Here is a 17870-nt window from a genome sequence, read left to right on the forward strand (position 1 = left end):
AATCCATTATGGTCTCACCCCACCTTATCTAAGTGCCTTCTGTAACCATACGCCCCAGCCCATACCCTCTGCTCCTCTGTCTCTGGCTTACTTCTTGTCCCCTACACCCTCTGCTCCATCACACACTAAGCTTTCATGCGTTATACCCCTGCTCTGTGTAAATCTCTGCCTAAATCTCTTTGTCTTGCTACCATGCTCTCTTCCTTTAAAAGCCTTTTAAAATCTTCCTTTTTGTCCTTTATGTCCATCCTTTTAACCATTTTTGACTCCTGTTTGGCATTTTCATCTCCCCTCCTGTAAAGTGCCCTGAGCCATTTTATTGTCTTTGCTGTAAAGACGGACTATTTGGGGGAAAAAAACACAACTCCTATCAGTCGTTTTCATTATGAGCACAAGATAATTAAGGATCAATAGAGGAGCTATTAAACTGCTGTATATATACTGTAGGCCTCCAAATATTGGAAAGGAGATAGAGGAGCAAATTTGCAGGCAAGTTGCAGAAAGATGCAAGAACTTTACAGTAGTGACAATGGGAGACTTCAATTATCCTAATACAGACTGGGGCTATAACAGTGTAAAGGGCAAAGAGGGGGAGGATTTCCTGAAATGTGTACAAGAGAACTTTCTTGATCGGTATGTTCCCAACCCAATGAGGAAGGAAGCAGTGCTGGATCTAGTTCTAGAGAATGAAATGGGGCAAGTGGAGCATGTTTCAGTAGGAGAGCATTTGGGAAACAGTGATCACAATATCATTAGGTTTAGAGCAGTTATGGAAAAGGACAAGGAAAAATCAAATGTGAAATTATTCAACTGGAGGAGGGCTAATTTAAGTGAGTTGAAAAGGGATCTGGCCCAGGTGGATTGGAATCAAAGATTGGCAGGTAAAACAGTAAATCAGCAATTGGAGGCCTTCAAAGAGGAAATATTTCGGGTACGGACAAGAAACGTTCCCACGAGAGGGTAAGAAAGGGCATCCAAAACTAGAGCTGCTTGGGTGACTAATGATATAGAGATTAAAATGAAACAGAAAAAGGAGGCTTATGATAAATGTCGGGCTCATAATTCAGTAGAAAACCAAGCTGAATACAAAAATGACAAGGGAGAACTGAAAAAGGAAATAAGCGGGCTAAAGAGAGTGTATGAGAAAGATTAGTGGTAACATACAAAGGAACCCAAAAGTCTTTTATAAACATATAAATAGTAAAAGATTTAAGGTAATTGGCAAAAGAACCAGAGGTGACATGAGGAGAATTTTTTTTACGCAACGAGTTGTTATGATCTGGAATGCACTGCCTGATAGGGTGGTGGAAGCAAATTCAATAGTAACTTTCAAAATGAAATTGGATAAATACTTGAAGGGGAAAAATTTGCAAGGCTATGGGGAAAGAGCAGGGGAGTGGGACTGATTGGACAGCTCTTTCAAAGTGCCGGCACAGGTATGATGGGCCAAATGGCCTCCTTCTGTGCTAGATCATTCTATGATTCCATGATAATTATAGATGAGGAAGGCCATTCTGCCTTTCTTGAAACATTCACCTAGAGAGATCCTAATGTTACCCCATTGTAGCATCCAATTGTTTCTTAGATAATTCCAGGGCTTTGCCTTCACTACTCTATATGGAAATTTATTCAATGTGTTGATAACCTTAGTGTGAAGAAGAACTTCTTGATATCTATCATAAAACTACCCTTCTGTAGTTTGAATCTGTGTTTCCTTATTCTACTCCCACAGTTTAATTTAAGGTAATATTCTGGATTAACTGTTTCTGTCTATGTATATATATGCATAGATATATATAAGATCACTTCTCAGTTGCCTCATTTCCAGGCCAAAAAGCCCAAGTTTCTCCAATTCTTCCTCATAACTCATATCCCTGACACAGGTGATCAGCCTTGTGGTTCATTTCTTTGTGGCCTCCAATAATTGAATGTCTCTCTTGTTTCGTGGTGACCAGCACTGGATACAGTATTCATGCTGTGGTCTGACTAGAGCACTATAAAGTTTGATCATGACCTTGTCTGACTTATATTCTATTGTTTTGGCTACAATGCCAATAGAATGTAGTTTAACATCCAATTGGCATTGTAGATTGCTGCTTTGCATTGGTTAGACATGTTTAGTGTCAAATCTACTAAGATTCCAAGATCTCTATCAACTTCATCCATAGCTATTTCAACACCATTAATGGAACACGAGAATTTTCTTCTTTTTCTTCCCATGTGTACATTTGCCTGCACTAAATTTCATCTACAATGTCCTGTTCACTTACATATCTCCTCAAACTCATTCTGTAATTTCTAAGCTGCCTCTTCCAATTCCAGTGACCCTCCTAGTCTGATATCATTTGCAAATGTGACCACTTTGCATTGAGTTTCTGAATCCAGATTATGTAAATTAGAAACAGTGGTGGTCCCAGCACTGAACCCTGAGTCACCCCATTCAGTACTTCCCCCAACTCTGACATAACTCCTCTAATTTCCTACCCTTCAACCAGTTTCTTATCCATTCCCAGGGTTTACTCTGAATGCCGACAGCTTTGAGTTTAATTATTAGTATTATATGTGGAACATTATCAAAAATCTTTAGGAAATCGAGGTACGCCATACATTGTAGAGCTTACTACAGTCCACTTGGATTGTCACTTATAGAATTATACAGCACAGCCCATCTGCCTGTGCCAATTATCTGAAAGAGCTACCAATTAGTCCCACTCCCCTGCTCTTTCCCCATAGCCTTGCAATTTTTTAAGTATGTATCCAATTCCCTTTTGAAAGTTACTAATGAATCTGTTTCCTCCACCTCTTCAGGTGATGTATTCCAGATCATAGCAAGTTACTGATGAAAAAAAAATTCTCCTCATCTCCCTTTTTGATCCCTCCTGCCAATGGGAACAGTTTCTCCCTATCTACTTTATCAAAACCCCTAATAATTTTGAACACCTTTATTAAATCTTCCCTTAACCTTCTCTGCTCCAAGGAGAACAATCTCAGCTTCTCTAGTCCCTCCACATAACTGAAGTCCCTCATCCCTGGTACCATTCCCAAAGAAGTTGAGATTGATCAGACATGATCTTCTCCTTCTGAATCCATGCTGACTGTTGTTAACTAGGTTATTGTTGTACAGGTGATCCTCAAGTTTACTCCTGATAATTTATTCCATTATTTCACCTAGAATGGAAGTAAAACTAATGGGTCTGTAGTTGTCTGTGTCTATTTTGTCAGGCTTTTCCAATGTGGGCACCAATTTTCTGGTAACTCCCCGGTGTCCAATGACTAACTCATAATGGTGGTTAGTGCTTCACAAATCTCCAGCCTAGTCCATTTTAGCACTCAAGAATAAATACATAGGAACAACATAGGAACATAGGGCCATGCAGCCCCTCGAGCATGTTCCACCATTCAATTAGATCATGGCTGATCTGTATCTTAACTCCTTGTTAAGAATTGGATACATACTTTAAAAATTGCAAGGCTATGGGGAAAGAGCAGGGGAGTGGGACTAATTGGTAGCTCTTTCAGATAATTGGCACAGGCATGATGGGCTGTGCTGTATAATTCTATGATTCTATAAGTGACAATCCAAGTGGACTGTAGTAAGCTCTACCTTGGTTCTGTAACCCTTACTACCCTTACCTAACAAAAATCTATCAATCTCAGTTTTGACATTTTCAATTGATCTAGTCTCAACAGCTTTTTGGAGGAGAGATTTCCAGGTTTCAATTACCCTTTGAGTGAAGAAGTGCTTCCTGACATCACCCATGAATGGCCTAGCTCTAATTTTAAGGTTATGCCCCCTTGTTCTGGACTCCCCCACCGGAGGAAATAATTTCTTTCTATTTACCCTATCAAAGCCTTTAATCATCTTAAACACCTCAATTAGATCACACCTTAATCCATACTCAAGGGAATATAAGCCAAGTCTATGTAACCTGCCCTCATAATTTAATTATTTTAGCCCCGGTGCCATTCTGACCATCTATCCTTGGAGATTTATTTCTTTTGAGCCTGATTAGCCTTTCTAGGACTTCCATCTCATTTATAAAAAAGTCATTGAATTTACTTGAAATATCTTTGGAGAGGGCATGTTTCTCATGTCTTCCCTTGTGGAAACTTGGAGGAAATAGTCGTTCAGAATATTTACTATGTTGTGCTCATCCTCAATTTCATGCCCATTTGCATCTTTAATGGTTTTCATCTCTTCTCTGACTGCCCTCTTGCTGTTGTAGTACTGATAAGGTATGCCCCAACAAATATATTGAGAAAATATTAGACCCTTACTGCATATATTTGCTAGTATTGTATAATTTGTATTGTAGCAGGCATTCTGTTATTTAATATTGTACCACGACTTGGGAACATGTGTAAACATTTTCTGCAACTCAATTTATATAAGTCTTGTAAAGAACATGCACTTCTTGTGTCACACTTACTTCCTGTAACACTTTCCCCATCACATTTTGTTGAAAACATCCCTATTTGAACAAAACAGTGTATCCTCCAACTCACCATGTGCAATGCCATGGGAGACATGCTAATAATAAAATATGGACAAATCAAAGTATGAAACAAAAATCTGTTTAGTAGTGACCCACAGACTGTCCTTAGTATATCTATAGAAATAAAATATGCATTTATCACATTAATAACAGGGAAATAATAATTTAAATTGTTTTCAATGAGAGTATTGGCCTTTTATCCTTCTCTGGCATATAATGGAACATTGTGAACAAATAAATGCACTAGATCCTTGCTTTTCAGTGACTTTTTAAAGATTATGACAGCGGTTTTTAAAATGTTGAGATTCCTGTCCAAATGTTTAATCTACTAAGGAAAAAATATAGGAAATAATCTACTGCCTGAGAAAATGGCCCAATATCTATTAACAAGAATGACATGTATTAATATTCCTGGGGGAAGATTCTAAAGTGCAACTGTTATCATTGCTTGGTCATAATTCACAATTCCACTCAATAAGAGCAGTCATTTTGCCCGTGCCTTATTCTTATTACTGTTCTAGTCCTGATAGAATAATTTCCTATTGTTGCCAGGTTCTACAATTGATTTCAGATGGATATTGGATAAGATAGATCAAATTCCAACATATCCTCCTTCACATTTTCACCCCATAAATAATATTTAAATGTTAAGAGCTAAAATTACTCTTTCCATCCTTTATTGGGTGAGCCTTGTAGTGAAATTGTTTAATTTCATATTTTTAAAAAAGATTTATATACAAGATACCAAAATGAAACATAAAGCTTCACATTCAAGCACAAAGTAATGTATAAATGAAGGATTTTAAAAATATGAAATTTAAGAAACAGTAGTACAAAGACGGTGAGACTCACCCAAACTCAATGTAAGAATGGCGATTGATCTTTTTAGAGACATTTGTATTAGCAGAAAAAAAGTGTATCAATTTCAGAACATTTAATGCACAGTTTAGCCTTCTAAAATGTATTTTGCTCTTCTATTATGTACATGCTTTACACTGCCAGATTACCTTGCAGGAAAAATAATTGGCTCTAACAAGTATTTTCCAGAGTGAGAGTTCTAGTTACATCAGTAAAATTGATTAATTCCATTGAGTTTTTCCAAAAACAAACTGCATAACTTGCAGCAGTCATCCATTGCTTATTATTTTTAAACATTTCCTTTTATAATTTGGAGCCTTTTAACTCTCAATACTTGTTATGTTACTGTTTCGCATGAACAGAATTTTAATTCCCAACCATCTTAGTACTTTTTTGTTCTAGTTTCTGTGATTCCCAGAGTTTTACAATTTAGTTCTGCATGCTTTAAAATTCAAGTTTTAACAAGAAAATTATTTTAATAGCGAATATAAAATTATATCTTATTTGTTGTGTAATCTATAATGCAACTGGAGATCAAAATTAGAAAATAAATATTATGCAAATGCTGGAAACCTTTTACAACCACTTTGTAGAATTTTATGATGGCCATTTTAAGACATTCTGCATGGAAGAGGTTAAAAGCTGGCAGGATGTATTTGTTTTAGTAACCATGAGCTGTTTCAACCTCTCACATAGAATTACCCTGGTGTTGAAAGGAAAGGAAAAGCTAAAATGCACGGCAATTATTTGTTCCCTTTGAAGGGAACTTAAATGAAAATAAATGGCAGACATGAAGACCCCAAAATTTCAGGCCCAGTTCATGGTCAGAGAGCCGGCGGGTTGGCCGCCTACAGACAGAATTTGGAGCAGAACCCAGTTCTGGGCAGATGTTCTGCTTGCTCCCTCTATGAAGGACCAATGATCATTAGGCAAGACACCACCATGGTTCAAAAGGAGAAGAGAGAAGGTAAACCAAAAATATTAATTAAGGAATGCAAAGCTTGGGTTTTAAAAATTAGAAATTAGCAGGCAGGGGAAAATAAGGCGACAATTTTCCTATCAATGATACACCATGCAAAGTGGTCAATGTAAAGTGCAGTTTCATTAAATGGCACTGAAGGCATCTTGCATTGGTTTGAGTTTGCACAAAGTGCAGTATAGCTCCATACTAGGAGTTCCATGGTTTTGATCTCCTCTAAAAGACTGAGTTAGAAGGAAATACTGCCATTAGTCTTGAGAGACGATTTTCTAAGCATGCATTGCTAACACGACACAAAATTGGATTTTAAACTATCAGTACACTGGAATTTGCAACGGTGCAAGATGGAATAAAAAGAAACAACAAAATGCTTGAAATAATATTTCCATTATTATCCTTTAAACAAAGTTGACTTCTACAAGGCGAAATGGGGTTAGATTTTGGATGATGTTTCAGAAAGTCAACATTCGCAAACACTACCTAATCAGCTTTTGGACATAAAACCGCAGATGGCTCATTCACTTAGTGTATTTTTGTTTCACTGTCCTACCAGGAATCTGATTCTAATGAGTAACGATTTTGATAAGTATTTGTTATGGCGGATCGCAGGAGTCATTCAGTCTCCAAACAATATTTGCGTGACAGCATATCTTCCCATCTAAAGAACTCGCTGAAAACAGACAAGGCTGCCTGCTGCTCGGAGTCCAACACATTCTGGTCTGTTGCTATTTAGCACATTGCGCACTGATTGCTTTGGCTGCGTCAAGGTCGATGTTTAACACCCAAGCGGCACATTCCGCGGGTCGCAATTCATTGATGGGCCGAATGGCCTCCTTCTGTGCGGTCTGATTCTACGAATCTATGATTAAGTATCCCCAGATATCAGACGCGACAGAAGTGTATTTCCGCTGTTGCAGTTATTAAAACAAACACAATGTGCATTATCCTGTATACACGGTCCAGATTAACAACTCGTCATTTGGGACTTTCAATGAACTATATAAAACATAAAGTATATATATTGAATATTGCATCTGTTTTGGGAATCGGGTAAATCAGCAGGGACAAAATGACTTAAATTAGAACGATGTAGCAAGAGTGAGATAAAACAATCAGCGTCATCTGTACAATAAAGCGAGGTCTGGCGCCGGGAAGGTTTATCTATAAAAGACTGCATGCGTGGCAAAGGGTAAACATTACGATTTTTTCCCCCTATTTCTACAAAGGTTAAAAGATAAACTGCAGTCCTTGCTGCCAGTGCCCCCACTCCCCCCGGGCACTGCTGCTCTCTCTCTCAGGTATGGGACCAGCCAGGTGTTTGTCTGCAGTCTCCAGGTGTCAATCACCGGACAGCGTCCCATTCACAAACCCCCGCCCAATTGTCGCTTTGATCCAATCGATCGCGGCGTCACAGCACAATGGAATGCTGTTGTCCAATCCCCGAGAGATCCACTCGACCGCTAACTTTTGTGGCCTCAGCCAATCAGAGCCGCGCTGTAGCGGCCAGCGGGTTTATAAAAAGCAGGCGCGGCGGGGACAGGGTAATAGTGAGCGGGGCTGGGCGAGGATGGGGACTGGCACTCTCATACTCGTGTCTTTAGTTTTGCTTTTGATTCAGGTGAATAAGTTTAACAGCATAACTGGAAATATAATATATTATTAATAAAGCAATTCTTTGACTAAATTATTAAGCTGTTCTGTGTGAGATGTTTTTTAAAAGCTGTTTAATGGGAACAAATGTGTCCAGTTGTGGATTTCATGTTTGGTATTTCATAGTCTTTCTGTTTTACAGGGGGCCAGCGCCCAGCGTTGCTCTTCCCCTTGTAAGTGTCCAAAGGATGCACCAAGGTGCTCACCCGGAGTACGGCTAGCGCTGGACGGCTGCGGCTGTTGTCGGGTTTGTGCCAAGCAAGCGGGCGAGGTCTGCACCGAGAGCGACACCTGTGACTCGCATCAGGGGCTGCAGTGCGATCACAGCGCCGACTCCCGGCACGGTCTTGGCGTTTGCATTGGTGAGTTTACAGTGCGCACGATGAAATATCTTTGCAAACTTAGTAACCAACCGGGGTGTGATTTTCTTTTAACTATTACTGTTCTAAAAAATTAATATTAAATTGCTTCATCGTCTAAAATAGTATGCACATTTCTTGGGTCCTGTTGAGCACGAATATATTGTAGAATTGACATGAGCGAAGTCGTAGTATGCAGGCTTCAAGAATTATATTTTTTAAAGCTTTATTAAAAAATTATGAACGTATCCATATCTGTGGAGCGTTAGCTCTAAACTGGTAAATAACCAAGCTGCTCGGGTCATGTAAGATAAAAAGGACAAGTGCTGGGGATCCTGAGGGAAATGGGAAAGAAATAGCGGAGGCTCAAGAAATAACGAGGGTGAATTTCTGTGGGGGTTTTCCTGATCGTCCAGAGTAACTTTGGTAGGAGAGTTAGGGGAACCATGAAAGAATGGGGTAATTATACCGGTTTCCTTTTATTAAGAGTGCTCACAACAAAAGTATGGGATAATGCCAGTCTTCAGTGCAAAAGATTGTAGAAATGTAGGTGTAACACCCGTTTTTCCGCTATGCCCAGGTATCCTTGATCTTTTGTGTGGATTCAGCAAAACCGCTAATTAACATCACTCTGCCCCCATGCAAAACACCAGAGAAGATGAATTTTCTACATTTATGTCAGTTCTGGATGGACTGTACATTTATGTCTAAAATTTTAGGCACAGCAGGACCAAAAGTTATGTGTTAGGGCAATTTTTTTAATGTGACTTTTTTTATTTCTCCTCACTCGGATCTACACTGTATTTTCTGTATCCTTGAGTGCATTTTTATGCATCTAAACGAGTTACATTAAAAACTATTTCCTCGATTACATTCTCTTAAACATGCTGGGGTAGACTTTCTGCAATTGTGCTGGTTAGGTTACAATTCAAGTTTCTGCTAAAATGTATTGCATAATCACGTGAACCAGTGCAATTGGGCAGTGTAATAGAGCTTGATGGTTTTTGTTTTTGTATTAAAAAATACTCTGATGTATTTAAGAGTGGTAACCTGGTGCAGTTTTATTAATACAGCTGAAAATGGGTTTATCACAAAAAATAAGCATTTTTAATAGTGACTAGCCCTCCACCCATGAGTAACCTGATTTTTAAATCATTGAAAATGACTTCAAAAAACTAAACTGAACCATTTACTAATTTCATTGGTGTACACTAGTCAGTTCCTTAGTAAGTTAAATATTTTTGATATGTAAAAACTTTTAAACTATGTCTACTAGTGCCTGAGTGCCTAAGAAAATTGGTGTAATTTGAAAAGTTTTCTCTAACCAGCTTAATCGGCAGAAACTCGCAGTGTTGACCTGGGGTCATGGCCAGTTTTGTGGGTGGGGTCTGATCCAGGCGAATTGACTCTTAAATCAACATAAAAGATCATGGCAAAGCCCTACAGTAAGTAGTTTTGGGTGTTTAAAATGCACCGATCTTTTTCATTGGTTCGGCCAATGATCCCTGGATTGCGCTGATATTACTGGCGTAAATGAGCGGAAACTCGACCCCACTGTGCCTAATGATGGTGTGATGGCTTCAGACTTGAAGTCCCTCTTTATGTATGAATATTAAAGAAGAAATATAGTGTAAATTCCACACTGCATTTGGGGGCCCCAATTGTATTGTGCTGATATCCTCCTGTTTATGCCAGTTTTTATGTTCTAGCGTATGCTAATAAGATTCTCCAGAAATTTTGGCGTAAGTTGCAGCCAGCAAGGCCAGCTTAAATGTCAACGTAACTTGCCAGTTACACCATGGGATGAAATTCCAGGCCATATATGTGTGATGGAGGACTGGAGAGTGCCCATGTAATACCCATTTTCACAAGGGTGACAGAACTTAATTGGTTAATTATCGGTCAATTAGTGGTAGAGAATATTTTAGAATCTTTAAAGCTGAAATTATTAAATATCTAGATGAAGAGAGCATAATTAGAAGCAGTCAACCTGTATTTCGGCAAGGAAGATTGTGCTTGACAAACCTTAGCGTTTTTTGAAGTGACAGAGATGGTGAATTGGAGAAATGCAGTGAATGTGGTGTACAAAGACTGTCCGAAAGTCCTTGATCAGGTACCACACAGAATATTAAGGGTATGAAATTAAAGAAAAAGTAGAAAATTGGATTTGAAAACTGGTTAGAAGAGAGGAAACAGTAGAAGTTATGAGCTGTTTCAGTGGTTGGAAGTAGGCAGTGGTGCCCCACAGGGTTCTGTTCTGGGACTGCTTCTATTCACTGTGGATATCAATGATTTGAATATAGGGCTAGAGGGAGTAGTGTCCAAATTTGCAAAGATACTAAAATAGGAGGCATAGTAAATAATTGAGGACCAAAGGAGGCTGCAAGGGGATATGGATAAGATGGTAGAATAGGCAAAAAATGTAGCAGATGGATTTCAATGTCAGTAAGTGCCAGTAAAAGATGATGATTTGAATGGCCAAATGGTTGGGTCGTGTGGAAGATCAGAGGGATTTGGAGGTTTAGGTTCACAAAACATTTAAAGCAGCATCTCAAGTGGATACAGTCATTTAAAAAAGCTGATGGATGCTGGGTTTTATGGCAAGAGATATAGAATACTTAGGTTGAGGTGTATTGATGAATCTATAAAATTGTAGTAGGATCACAGTTGGAATATTTTGTGCAGTTTTGAGTTCCACACCACAGGGATGTTGAGGTAATAGAGGGTAGAGTGCATATTCACTAGGATGGTGCCTGGTATGAGGAAATAGAAATAAAAAAGACTTGGGAAAATTTGGGCTGTTTTCATTAGAACAGAGGAGCTTATGGTCTGAGTTGATAAATCTTTAAAATTGTAAAGGGAATCAGACAGGGTTAGATAGAACCAGTTTACAATGGTTGAGGGGTGTAAAAGAAGGGGCCATAGATATAAAATTAAATGTGTAAGATTTTGGACAGGGAGCTGGAGAATTTTTTTTAGAGGGTTGAGACACTGGCATGCATTACAGGGGTTGGTGATTGAAGCAGAGTAGATGCTGGAAATCTGAAATAAAAACAGAAAATGCTGGAAATGCTCAACAAGTCAGGCAGTATCTGTGGAGAGAAACAGTTAACGTTTCAGGTCAATGAGCTTTCATCAGAACTGGGAAGTAACTGAGATGTGAAAGGTGCTCAATAAAATATGGCGATGTGCAGTATTAATTAAAATAACTTCTGACGGAGAAGCAGACTTGGAGACCATATGATAAGAGTGGCAGTATGAAAAGATAAATTACCTTTTTGTATATAGTTTGGCTTGTAGGGGAAGTATGTGTCTTTTGTTGCACCTATAATGGAAAGTGATGAATCGCTGCTCCAGGGACCACAGCCATTGTTTGTGTGGTATTATATCTCTGAGGGAATTGGCAATTCTTCTGCAAAGCAAGAGGTTCACTATAATATTTAAAAGCTGTCTTTTTTTAAAAATGAAATGCTAAACCTAGCTAGAACCAGCTGAGTTAGGGAAGGGTGAACCCTTCCCTGTGCCCCACCCCCAAATGAACCAGGGCAACTCTTGTCTACTGGTGGTAGCCGGGGGTCCACCAGCTCTTATGTATTGGAGGTAGAGAAAACTCTGCAAAGGAGAAAGCTACATGTTGCAACTGCCTTTTGGAAGCAGAGCCTTACTTTACAATATATTGCAGTTATTTTTTGGGGTGGGGGAAGAGCTGAGAAACTGCTTAGCAACTACTATCAGTAACAATGTAACCTTTCACCTAGCTGTATTTTCCCCCATCCCTTCCTCTGAAGACTGATACTGTCATATGTCTCCCAGCTTCACTGGTGGTGGGAAGAAGATTAGGTGCAGATTTGCTAGGGATATTTTACTGTTGATACTTTCCCCTTCAAGTTATATTGCATAACCTTCAATTCAGGGAAGGCAGAATTATGTGCACTTGAATGGGTGCATGTGGCTCAGCTTACTATACTCAGGCTGGCAGCAAAAGAAGAGTTACCCCTCTCCTGCTACTAAAAATATAAAGGCAGCTCAGTGGATTGAGTTCTTTTTAAAGTTTAAAAATTCAAATCTGCACCAATTATGCTGAATTTGATGTGCAGAAATAGAATGAAAGGCCAATACAGTCCAGTTTCAGAGGAATTGCCAGTTGTGTACTGCATGTTTGACGTTAAATTGTGCAAATGATTGTGCTGCACCAATACCCAAACTACAGTGTAACTAGGATATTAAACCACTATTGCCTGCTTCCCCCTCATTATTCTATCTGGTGGGTGAAAAATAGGCTGCCTGTTTAGTATATAAATGTGTGATTACATCAGTGCACACCATTCAGCTTGAATAAATCTTTCTAAAGTAAGCATTCATTGAAAGAAAATTGGCCCTCTACTTTTACATTTGAAAATTTCTTGGAATATGTTAACCAAAGTAGACTATTCAACTATAGAATAATTAAGAAAGCTAGTGAGGCTATTTCACAAGTGTGCTGAATTTATTCTTCCTGCCACAATAATTTATTAGAAAATGATTATTGCCTGGATATAGGATTCTAATAGATAACACAACAAGAATGATTTAAACTTAATGTCGCTTATCTTTGAATTCTAGCACATGAAGGTAATATTTGCATGTATGATGGAGTTGTCTATCGAAATGGGGAGACATTCCAGCCAAGCTGCAAATACCAGTGCTCCTGTAAGGATGGTCTGATTGGCTGTGTGCCCCGCTGTAATCTGGATGTCCTCCTGCCAGGCCCTGATTGCCCATTTCCCAAACAAGTACAGATGCCAGGAGAGTGCTGTGAGCAATGGGTGTGTGACCACAAAGAGGAAGCTCCTATTGGAGGATTTGCAATGGCAGGTAGGATACAATGTATATGTATTCTGTGTTCTTTTAGCTGATTATAAACTGAGGATGCCCCCTTTACATCCTAAATGAGCAATTAATTCAGTGGTTCAAACTTCTCAGCTGCACTAGAGTGGCTGCTTAATTGTATCTAACAGTACTGCAACATTTTTTGCATAGGATAGGTTTTTAAGATTTGCACTGCAACAGAGCATATCTGGAATTTAGGCACACAGGATCTATTGTCCACTAGCACCTGAAATGTAAACTCATAAAATCTATCCTATAGTGTATACTACTTTAAATTGAAAAGGAGCTAAATTTGCATGTTACATGTAAAACAGACATGTAAAATCTCAACTTTCTATATCATACACTCATTTACATTGAAAAATGAGCTTGGTTCAGTAATTAAAGGTATTAAGCTGTACGATCAACAAATTTTCAGGTTCAATCCCTAGTCTATGGTAGGTTAGCCAATTTCCTCTCAGACAATGGTAGGTGCAGTACACTTGGTCATTGTGTCCCAGGCCATGGAAGAGAAAAATCACTGACCAATTCCAATTTTCTGGCACTAACTGTCTCCTTTTCACTATGGAGGTACAGTCCCCCTACATCTCAATCCCTCACCAGGACACATGCTGCTTCCTTGAATAGTGACCCAGTCTTCAAACACCACCACATTTCTCCACTTGGCTGAACTTGTTCTCACATTGAACAACTTTTCCTTTAACTCCACTCATTTCTGCCAGATACAGGAACCTGCATTGGTCCCCTCTAACTTATCCTGCAAAAGATAAGCATTAACACTTTGTTCCAGTCCTGCTCAGGTTCCCTCCCTGATCTTTTTCCATTACATAGATGACTGTGTTGGTGATGATTCCTGTTCTCACCTAGAGAATTTCATTGCTTCCAATTTCCACCCCTTCCTCACTTACATGGTCCTTCTCTTCTGGGTCTTCTCTATCTCTGGGGATAGGCTGTCTACTGCTTCTCATGACTACATGGATTATACAACTTCCCACCCTGCTTCCTGTAAGGACTCCATTCCTTTCTTCCAGTTTCTCCATCTCTGTTGCATCTGTTTTGATGCCATTTTCCATATCAGAACTTCTGAAACTTCCTCCTTTTTCTTCAGCCATGGATTCCTCTCCACCATAGTTGACAGGGCCTTTGACCACATCTGTCCCATTTCCTGTGCTTCTGCCCTCACCCCTTTGCAGAACCATGATAGGGTCACTCTCATCCTCACCTTCCACCCCACCAGCCTTTGCATTTGACAGATCATTTTCTACCACTTCCAATGCAATCTTACCAGCAAACACATCTTGCTGTCTGCTCTGAGCATTCTAAAGGGACAATTCCCTCCTTGACACCCTGGCTCACTCTTTTATCACCCCAGCACCTGCTCTCCTGGCACCTTCCCATGCAAGAGTAGGAGATTCAACCCCTGCTCATTCACCTCATCCCACTTTTTTTAGGAGAAAAATCATGATGGCTATTCCATGACCCATGTTGTATTCTCATGGGGTAAGGAGACTGGGCTCAGCTCTGATCCTCCACAGTCCAATAACCTACCAACACTTCCAGTTCAGGTTCAAACTTGAAAAATGATCCCTAAGTGATGTCAGTAGGTAGTTTCATGGAACTGTAGCTCAGCATAAGTTACCAGCTTCAGTACAAGACTGGATAAGGGGACAAAAAGGAACGGATATGCAAGTGCATGTTTGAAAAATTGTAAAAAGTCCTCTTTTATTGAGATGCTTGGGTGACTTGCATTGCATTTAAATTTTCATGATTGTTGTCAGAAGCCTGGATGCCATTCCATGGAATAAAATGTTTATTTTTGTTAATCTTGAATGTATTCCATAGTGGGATAATCCAGGTCAAACAAACCCAGTGTTTCTTGGCTTGGAATCTTTACTGAATTACAGTTGAAATTACAAGTCAAATTCTGTAATGTCCTTGAATGTTCTATCTTGGATAAAAAACAAATTTACTGGCATTAGCTCTATTTATGATGGACAAAACGAGAGAGAATTGAAATTGTATTTTTCTACACACTCTAGAACACAACTTGCTTTCTTCCATGATTCAGTTAATAGATTACCATAGCATCTTAGAAACTAGGAATCAAAGTGGTGATATTTAATTCTGCTGTAATTATTCACAATTGCCTCTTGGAGAGGGAATTCTCCAACTTCCACTTCAAAGTTTCTATACATAGCCTTGTGTAAGAGGATAACTTTTTTCTTCCTTTCAGCTTACAGGCAGGAGGCAACCTATGAATTGGATTCCCTTAACCCTAGTCTGAACTGTATACAGCAGACCACACAGTGGAGTGCCTGCTCCAAAACCTGTGGCATGGGCATTTCTACTCGTGTAACTAATAAAAACCGGCGATGTGATATGGTGAAGCAGACACGACTTTGTGAGGTTCGGCCATGTGGAGATTACAAAGTCACTGTCAAAGTGAGTATAAACAATCAATACCAGAGGGTTGATCTTTACTCTTGGTCTTTCTGTAAGTGGAATGTTGATTTAAGATACCTGGAGCTACAACAACTTGCATTTACGTAGCACCTTTGACATAAATCCCACCTCTTTGACCAAGCTTTTCGTCACCTCCCTACATGGCTCGGTGCCAAATTTTGCTCGATAATCGCTCCTTGAAGCGCCTTGGGATGTTTTACTATGTTCAAGGCGCTATATAAATGCAAGGTGGTGCTGTATTGAAAGATCTGTCAGTTTGGTCTTGCATGGATGTCTTGGCCAGGCTTAAAGTGCTCAAAACAAATAAATTCCTTGGGCCAAACATGATGTACCCATAATTGAGATTAGGGATGAACTCAGTTCTCACACAGTAAGGCCTCAAACAGCATATGATAAATGTCCAATTAATCTGTTTTTGGTGTTGGTTGAGGGATAAATGTAGGCCAGGGCACGGAAAACTACAGAGCCATTAGACTTAATTGCTAACTGGCAAGACAATGGAATTGATCATTGGGAACAAAGTTGTGGAGTACATATTTGCAAATAACCTAGTAAGTGACAGCAAACACCACTTCAGAAGCAGACCTGGCCTTGATCATTCCTCTTGTCCTTTTTTGAGGAAGTGACTTTCCTGAGAATGTTGCAAAGCTCTAAAACTCAAACTGCAAATCCCATCTTTGCTGAACAAGGCAAAATTATGAAATTCAACATTGATTTGCAAATTAGGCTCTTCTGCACACATGCCTGAGTATTATGGTGTCAGTGCCCAGTGTGATGCAATGATTGTCAAACCAACTGTTAGAATTACTGCTTGTTGTACTTGGAAAACTGATATCTGATGGAACATGTGTCACCATTAAATAGTCTTTCTCTTCCTTTTTTTTTAGAAAGGGAAGAAATGTGTCCGAACATCAAAAGCAAATAAGCCAACCCGATTTGAATATAAAGACTGCATTAGTGTCCAGTCTTACAAACCTAAATACTGTGGAGTTTGCAATGATGGAAGATGCTGCACACCTCACAGCACCAAAACATTTCAGCTGGACTTAAAATGTCCAGGAGGAATAATCATTAAAAAACAGATGATGATCATTAACACATGCGCCTGCCATTATAACTGCCCGCAAGCTAACACTGTACTCCAAACAGATCAAATATCTGGTGCCTAAATATATAACTCATAGTTTTAAAGCTGGTTATTGCAGCATTGTTTTTGTATGATTAAGTAGTCTTTAAATACAGTTAACAGGACTTCAGTTTGCCCCATGGTTTGTAAAAATATTTGTACATTTTTATTGAATTTTTTGTATTTAAAGAATGTGCTTGCCTATTACTTAGGTTGTAAATAGAAAACTGGCATATCCTAATGAATTGACATGAGAATTGTTACATATTAAATGGTCATTAAAATATATTTTTTATAAAATACAGCACAAGTGTCTTTTGCCATGTCTAAGACAAATCTGAAATTAATTTTACTGTGCAAATAAATTTTTTTTATTTGTTCATGGGATGTGGGCGTCACTGGTGAGGCCAGCATTTATTGCCCATCCCTAATTGCCCTTGAGAAGGTGGTAGTGGTGAGCCGCCTTCTTGAACCACTGCAGTCCATGTGGTGAAGGTTCTCCCACAGTGCTGTTGGGAAGGGAGTTCCAGGATTTTGACCAAGCGACGATGAAGGAACGGTGATATATTTAAAAGTCGGGATGGTGTGTGACTTGGAGGGGAACGTGCGGGTGGTGATGTTCCCATGTACCTGCTGCTCTTGTCCTTCTAGGTGGTAGAGGTCACTGGTTTGGGAGGTGCTGTTGAAGAAGCCTTGGCGAGTTGCTGTAGTGCATCCTGTGGATGGTACACACTGCAGCCACTGTGCGCTGGTGGTGAAGGGAGTGAATGTTTAGGGTGGTGGATGGGGTGCCATCAAGCTGGCTGCTTTGTCCTCTATGGTGTCGAGCTGCTTGAGTGTTAATGGAGCTGCACTCACCCAGGCAAGTGGTGAATATTCCATCACACTCCTGACTTGTACCTTGTAGATGGTGGAAAGGCTTTGGGGAGTCAGGAGATGAGTCACTTGCTGCAGAATACCCAGCCTCTGACCTGCTCTTGTAGCCACAGTATTTATATGGCTGGTCAATGGTGACCCCCAGGATGTTGATGGTGGGGGATTCGGCAATGGTAATGCCGTTGAATGTCATG

General features: G+C 39.5%; 1 protein-coding gene across 1 annotated transcript; it reads left to right on the plus strand.

Annotated features, from left to right (window-relative positions):
- Positions 1 to 7867: 7867 nt before the first annotated feature.
- LOC137306910 (CCN family member 3-like) lies at positions 7868 to 17104 on the plus strand. The gene is made up of 5 exons (XM_067976295.1): positions 7868 to 7951; positions 8126 to 8345; positions 12945 to 13196; positions 15445 to 15653; positions 16562 to 17104. The coding sequence occupies exons 1-5, from the start codon at positions 7901 to 7903 to the stop codon at positions 16841 to 16843; spliced, it is 1014 nt and encodes a 337-aa protein (XP_067832396.1). The 5' UTR covers positions 7868 to 7900; the 3' UTR covers positions 16844 to 17104.
- The last annotated feature ends 766 nt before the right edge of the window (positions 17105 to 17870 follow it).

Source organism: Heptranchias perlo, chromosome 3, assembly GCF_035084215.1.
Source record: "Heptranchias perlo isolate sHepPer1 chromosome 3, sHepPer1.hap1, whole genome shotgun sequence".
Lineage (NCBI taxonomy): Eukaryota > Metazoa > Chordata > Chondrichthyes > Hexanchiformes > Hexanchidae > Heptranchias > Heptranchias perlo.